The sequence below is a fragment of the Panicum virgatum genome, chromosome 1N (genome assembly GCF_016808335.1).
Source record: "Panicum virgatum strain AP13 chromosome 1N, P.virgatum_v5, whole genome shotgun sequence".
NCBI lineage: Eukaryota > Viridiplantae > Streptophyta > Magnoliopsida > Poales > Poaceae > Panicum > Panicum virgatum.
The window spans coordinates 48,058,819-48,065,958 of NC_053145.1; the positions used below are offsets into that span (position 1 = coordinate 48,058,819).

Below are 7,140 nucleotides of genomic sequence, written 5' to 3' on the forward strand. Positions count from 1 at the left end.
CTATCTAGATGTGCAACTAGGTTGTTCTAGTGTAAAACCCCTATCCCAAAAGAGTTTAGCAACCTATAGCCTTTCCTATCAAGAAACTATTCTATGAAAGTAAAAGCATACAAATTACTAGAATGAAATGCGGAAGCTTAAAGAGCGGGATAGGAGATAGCAAACTCTTGACGCGGGTGTTTATCCCGTGGTTCGGTTAGCCACAAAGGCACACCTACATCCACGTTGTTGTAGCACTCACTAAGAGTATTGCTACTCGGCCACCAAGTCTCTTCCGTGAACACAATCACGGTCACCTTGGCCCCGGGTTCCACTAAGGAGCTTCTCCACAAAGGATGGGGGTCTCCACGTCCCCCGCACAAAGGTGTCGTCGCCGCTCCACACCAAGTCGGAGGGTCGATGACGTTGCCGGCGAGCTCCACGCTCCAAGGTGCCGGCGCACCAAGCTCTTATTTTGGTTCACTAATGAACCACAGCACAAAGGCTCTAAGCCTTGCAAACTCACTCACTAAGAGCTAATCCTTTACACAACACTCTCAAAGTGTGCTAAGGGCTAAGGATATGATCTTGATGCTTTTGTATGGCTTGGAGATGTTCTTGGGTGTGTGTGGGATGTCCAGCAACTCCAGCAATCTTCAAATGGCCGGGGTGAGGCGTATATATAGGCCACCAAGTCTTGTAGCCGTTGCTCCAACGGTTAGCTGAAAATCTGCGTACCACCGGAAGAATCGATGCCTCTTGGCGGGGTAGCGTCGGTTCATCCGGTCACTCATAACACGAAGTAGCCGTTGGACTCCTGACGGCTGACGCAGAGACCACCGGTTGAACCGATGCTTTGCACCGATGCCTCACCGGTTCAACCGGTGCTGAAGGAATCTTCTCCTGGACGCTGACGTCATTACACCGGTGGTATGCACCGATGCACCGTCGGTTGAACCGGTGCTGAAGAAACTTCTTCTGGGCACTTGACATCGTCTCTGGTACAAAGGACTGCCAATGCACCGATGCCCTTTTCTTGGACCGTCGGTTCAACCGGTGCCTAAAGGCTGACTTGGCTTCGATTCCATCCTGCACCAAAGTATCATGGCGTCGGTTCTTCCGACTACCACCGGATGCTCCGATGCCCTGGCGTCGGTTCTTCCGGTGCTCCTGAATCGAAGAGCTTTCAGGGCGCTGCCCTGAGACCCGCGAGGGGCGGCTCCCCCTCGACCCCCGTCCGCTAACCGGGTAGCGGAACCCCCGTAGGGGCAGTCCATCGGGCCTTGCTACGCCTATCTTCTCTTTCTCTTTGTCATCACTTGAACCTAAAAGCCTGAGAATGATCATCTTAACAATCATATTAGTCCAAGTGTTGTGTTGTCATTCGATCACCAAAATCACTCGAAATGGCATCAATGGTGCCATGTTCGTTACAAAACAACATCATCAGGATCACTCTACAGGTTTGTGCAAACACAATAAACAATTTTAAATCTCTTTATGTATGTATATTCTATAACATGAAGGTTGGATAGTATTAGCTAATTCCTATGATATATAGTAGTAAGGATCTTGAGTTTTGGACGGGCGACGCTGAACCATAAATATTAACTACCCAACCACCTGCCCTGATGCTTATTGCAAACCTATTATATATTCACCACATGGCAAGTCTCAACCTTGCCATTTGCTGAAAGATTTTAGAAGCCATCTGCAACATGCTCAGAGATGGGTTTGCGAGGCATCAGGAATGTAGCTATCAGAGTATAGTATACCAGCATATCGGGTGATCGTGCATCATGTACACTAGAAAAGAATGAATGTTTCCAGATTCACCAACATTGGGGTGTACCATATCTCGGATGAGCCGAGCAACAGAGCTTCACTATGTCAGAATCACTAATTGCAGACGCGGATAGAAGCATATTGGAGACGAAATCCTTTTCCGTCTGTAAATTTGTGTCACTGATGTGGTGTCATTGGAGACGCGATTTTACGCGTCTCCAATAATAATCATTGGAGACGCGGTTTTACGCGTCTGCAATAACAATATTGGAGACGCGGCTTTATCTAGACGCGTCTCTGGTAATGCTTATTCGAGACGCATTTTTCTCAAAAGACGTCTCCTTTATAGGGATATCCCAGACGGGGTTATATAAACCGTGTCTCCTTTAAATAAAAATGGAGACACCAGTATTACTCAGATGCGACTCTAATGAATTGATTAGAGACGCGTTTGAGTATAGACGCGTCTCCTTAAAACAAATAGCCTAGACGCATTTATGTTTAGACGTGTCTTTGTTTGCTCACAGGTTTAGCAGCTAGCTAGCACAGGTCATTGGCAGAACATGCATTAGAACTGAAACATAGGTTCATCATCTTGCATAGTACACCACCACATAATTGGCCGAACATACATTAGCACAGATACACATCATCATCATCATCATACATAGTACAAGAACAGCACATCATGTTCATCATCAACATCTTGCCCAAGATCAAACTTAATACATACACAAGAACATCAGAATCTGGTTTCATATCCTGCAGGTTTCATATTCTGCAGGCCCTTGGTTCATCTTTCATAGTACAATTGACATTTTTTGTTCAAATATAATTAAGACCTAGATTGTCGCAATGAAACTCTCCTTTCGGGTTGATCACCTGGGACATTATGAAGGAGGCAATCCTTTCTCGAATCTTGACCATTACATCTTGGTCGATGGGATTTTTCATCACTTCAAAATCCTGTGTATTTCAGTTAAATATTTTTAGAACAAGGCACAAATAAAGCAGAAGGATAAAGTTGATTTGTACATGCAAAAACTAAATGTAGAACAAAAAATCATTGAGAAAAGTTGATTTGTACCAAAGAATTATCCAGTCCTAGTATTTCCATTGCTTCTAGCATGTGATATGCTGTGTAGAAACCACAGGTATTACCAGCAGATTGCTGGTGGCACTGGCAACAATTAGATAAAAATACAAATATTAATTTATTGGAGAATGAACAAGTCAATGCACAAAAAATCACCAAGACACTTAATCCCTTATATACGTTTGGTCTTAACATGCACTTACCGGGAACTTGGAGACATGTGTCAAGCTCTTACTTCTCTTCCCCCTGACTGGGTATGAATGAAATGCCCTACAAGCATGTAAATTGAAAATTGTTTATGCTAAGTTATTCATCACTGTTCAAAGTTTACTTATAAAATATGGTGATGGTTAGGAACAAAGTACTCACTCATCAATTACTTCTTTCAACAAGGTATGATCATGTGCCTTGGACCTGAGAGAATCGAAGCACAAAACCTTGCTCCATTTTGGAATAATTACCACTAAAATCCCGTGGCCACCGGGGTTATGTGGAAACATAATTATCTCCTTCTTAGCATAATGATTGAGGGCCCTTCCCAAATAATCCACCACATAAGATTTGTCAGATGTTATGTTTGACAGGGACATTAGCTCAGGATCAAGAAAGCCCACAGGTATGGCCTTTGACTTAGTTTCTTGAAGCAGAGATCTAAAAAATTAAAACCAATGTCAAGCAAACATACGGAATGAAGCAGTAAAACTATACATTACCCTAACTAGTGCTATATGCTGGTGTCAAAGATAGTAGGGGAATTGAAACTTACAATGTGAAGCAACGCAGAAGTGACACATCTAATGCTGACGCCTGTACTTGACCACAATGCCATTTTTCTTATTTCCCTGACAACCTTTCATGTAGTAAGTGTGGAGTTCAACTGTGAAAGGTTCAGCGACAAGTAGTTCTTCCTCTGTTAGAATAGCTTGTCCATAAGTGAATTTGGGGTGTGCTTTGGTCCATACATTTGATGGTTGTTTCTTGGATTCCTTGGCAGCAGTAGAAGCTGCCTTCTTCTTCTCACCAGCAGAGGCCTTCTTCTTCTCACCAACAGAGGCCTTCCCAGCAGCAGCACTAGCAGCAGCAGCTTTCATCTTCTCAGAAGCAGCAGAAGCATTCTCAGCGGCAGCAGTGTTCTTCTTCCCAGCAGCAGTAGCAGTTTTCTTCTTCTCAGATGCAGCAGAAGCATTCTCAACAGCAGCATTCTTGTCAACAGCAGCAGCAGCAGCAGCCTTCTTGTCAGGCTCAGCAGCAGCCGCCTTCTTGTCAGCAGCAGCAGCCGCCGCCTTAGGCTGGCTGCTTTTGGATGGCTTCTCAGCAGCAGCAGCCGCCGCCGCCTTAGGCTGGCTGCTTTTGGATGGCTTCTCAGTAGTAGCAGCACTCTTGGCACCAGATGCACTCCTAGCAATGTCCTTGCTTTGATCCTTTGAAGGAATTAAGGATGTACTCTTGGCAGCAGATGCATCCTTTTGCATATGTTAAACAATTATGCTAGCCTTGAACATCGAAACAGGAAAGCTAACTAACATGGCTCCTATGCAAGCCATCCTATGATCACTAACCTAATTGAAACATCCAAACTGGAAAGCTAACTAACATGGCTCCTATGCAAGCCATGAAATTGCACTGATACATCCACTCTAATACTAGAATAAATTAACATCCAGTGATGAACCATATAACTGAAATACCAAAAAGTACTAAACTAAATTTGCTCCTAAATTTGCTCGAGGATGGTACCAATTCACGGGGTTAGGGTTAATTAAATCAGTTTGACAGAAATTGAAGTTACAACTTGGCCCCCTCCAATTAACCCTAGACTAGCAGAGAGAGAAGGAATGGTGCCACTGACCTATATGAGCACGTTGATGAAGTAGTTGGTGGCCGGCTGCTCTATGCCGCCGCCATGAACGCCTGCACATCCGCGTGGAGATGGAGCACTGTCTTCCTGCTCGATGGAGGAGAGGGTCGAGGGCGGCGCTTCCTGGTAGGCCTGCCTGCGGCTGCGTGCTCGATGGCGGGCGCAGTAGGGAGGAGAGGGTCGCCGGCGGCGGTCACAGTAGGGAGGAGAGGGCCTAGATCCGGCCGGGCGGGTGCAAGAGGAGCGGCAGGCGGGATGGGAGGGGAGGAGCGGCGCTGTCGGGATGGGAGGGGAGGAGCGGCGTGTCGGTGTGTCGGGATGGGATGGAAACCCTAGCTCTTTTGGGCCTCGCCGGCCCACGAAAATAGCAAAATTATGGAAAAAAAAGGTCCCTCTGAAGGGACTCAAACTCACGACCACAGACTTAAGATAGCGCGGCCAAACCATTGAAGTATGCTAGAATTCAATTCAGTGATTAATGATGTGCCACTGTGTAGAACCTGCTGGATGTTGTATGTAATCATCCTGCTTCCGGCCCTCCATGTGCCAACGCAATAGCTGCGCATCCTTTCTTGATGCAAACAAACGCCTCAAGCGAGGAATCAAAGGGAAATACCAGGCCACTTTTTGAGGAGCTCCATGCCTCCTTACCTCATCACCACTAGACCTGGGCAAACGTCGGGTCGGGTCGGGTTCGGGTCGGGTCAAGGCCGGGTCACGGGGCGCATAGGACGGCCTGCGCCCGACCCGTACCTATCACCGGGTCGGGTCGGGTTGGCCCGTGCACCCTGCGCGGGCATGTCGGGTCGGGTTTTTTTCGGGTTGGGTCGGGTTTTTTGGCCTTTGGGTCGGGTTTTTCGGGTTGGGTCGGGTTTTGGGTCAAAAATCACGGCCCGTGCCCGGCCCGTTGATTGTTGCGGGTCAAAAAATACGGCCCGCGCCCACCCGCCACGTAGCTCGGGTCGGGTCGGGTCTGGTTTTTTTCGGGCGGGTTGGGTCGGGTTGTTCGGGTCGGGTGACCCATGCCCAGGTCTAATCACCACCATCATTTCTTCGCTTATATCGAGACATTTGACACTTTGGGCATTCAGTGTCATTAGCATGGTCGCCACGAAATAGAATGCAGTCGTTCTTACAAGCATGTATCTTCTCGACCTCCAATCCCAAAGGGCAAATGTTTTGCTTGGCCTCATAGGTTGTCTTAGGTATCTCATTCCCTTCTGGCAACATGTCCCTTAGCAGGTCCAACAGAGCCTTGAAACCCCGATCAGTCATATGGTGGGTTGCCTTCAGTTAGAGAAGTTTGAGTGATGCGAAGAGTTTCGTGTACTTCCCTTTGCAGCCCGGATAGAGTGGTGTCTTCATGTCTATCACCAACTTTTCAGTTTCTCAAACTCCAAAATAGTATGCCCATCATACCCCATGGCATCACGCACCATCTCCTCCAATTGATCAGCCACATGGACATAGTTGTCACCGATTTGTATTAGGTCATCGTCACTAAGATCATTCACAACAGCCTGATTGTCAGAGTGTACTTCCTCCTCATCTTGACAAGCATAAAATTTTCCAGATTGTTCGTTACAAGCGGTTTCTTGATGCATACGGTCGGCCTCAAGGTCTCGAACATTATAACCTTATTCTCCATGCATATTCCGACAAATGTAGTCATCCATGAAACCTCGAATGATCAAATGGGCATGGACATGAACTGAACTTGAGAACTGTATGTCATTCTCACAGTCAACACATGGACAACTTATGGCGGACTTGCCCTGCTTCAACTGATCTGTCTTTGCTGCATCTATGAATGACTTCAAACCAGTCAAGTACTCACCACATGTGCGGTTCTTAAGGTACATCCACGTCCGGTCTGCCATCTACATATTCGAGCATGATAAAATTAAAATTTTCCATGAAGCTATCCATGAATAATTAAAACAGTACATGTATCAATGAAGTTATGCATGAATTAAAAAATTAATTCACCTTGGGGCAAGGTATATATGCAGTGGGCGTGGCGTGGGCGTGTGCGAGGTGAGGCTAATTTAATGGCTACAAACTACAACAACAAAATATAGTTAGATGTATATATTAAGACACAATGTAAATTTGAATTATTTTGTGCATGAACAATTCAAAAAAGTCACCTTTTTGGTCGGGGAGGAGAGGCCATAATGAAGCTCCCTCGATGCGCTGATCGTCAAGCTGGCTGAGGGAGCGAGCGAGGTCGGGGACCGTGAGCGGACGCAGAGGACGACGCAGAGGATGATGACGCCGTTCCCGACCCCAAGCCGGCGGCAAAACGCGGCCACAAGAGCACGCGCGCGGAGCTGCTCCTGGCCGGCTGCAACGACGACGATAGTGCCCTCGGCGCTTCGGCCAACGGCCGGCAGTTGCACGCAGGAGGGGGCAACAGCGG

General features: G+C 47.0%; 2 protein-coding genes across 2 annotated transcripts; both read right to left on the reverse strand.

Annotated features, from left to right (window-relative positions):
* Positions 1-2,555: 2,555 nt before the first annotated feature.
* LOC120656260 lies at positions 2,556-3,902 on the reverse strand. Its single transcript, XM_039934298.1, has 5 exons — positions 3,627-3,902; positions 3,230-3,511; positions 3,064-3,130; positions 2,852-2,935; positions 2,556-2,730 (listed from the first exon to the last, which is right to left on the reverse strand). The coding sequence occupies exons 2-5, from the start codon at positions 3,448-3,450 to the stop codon at positions 2,590-2,592; spliced, it is 513 nt and encodes a 170-aa protein (XP_039790232.1). The 5' UTR covers positions 3,451-3,511; positions 3,627-3,902; the 3' UTR covers positions 2,556-2,589.
* On the reverse strand, positions 3,655-4,332 carry LOC120653603 (testis-specific gene A8 protein-like). Its single transcript, XM_039931311.1, has one exon. It carries the CDS (start codon positions 4,330-4,332, stop codon positions 3,655-3,657), a length of 678 nt encoding a protein of 225 aa, XP_039787245.1.
* Between the last annotated feature and the right edge of the window lie 2,808 nt (positions 4,333-7,140).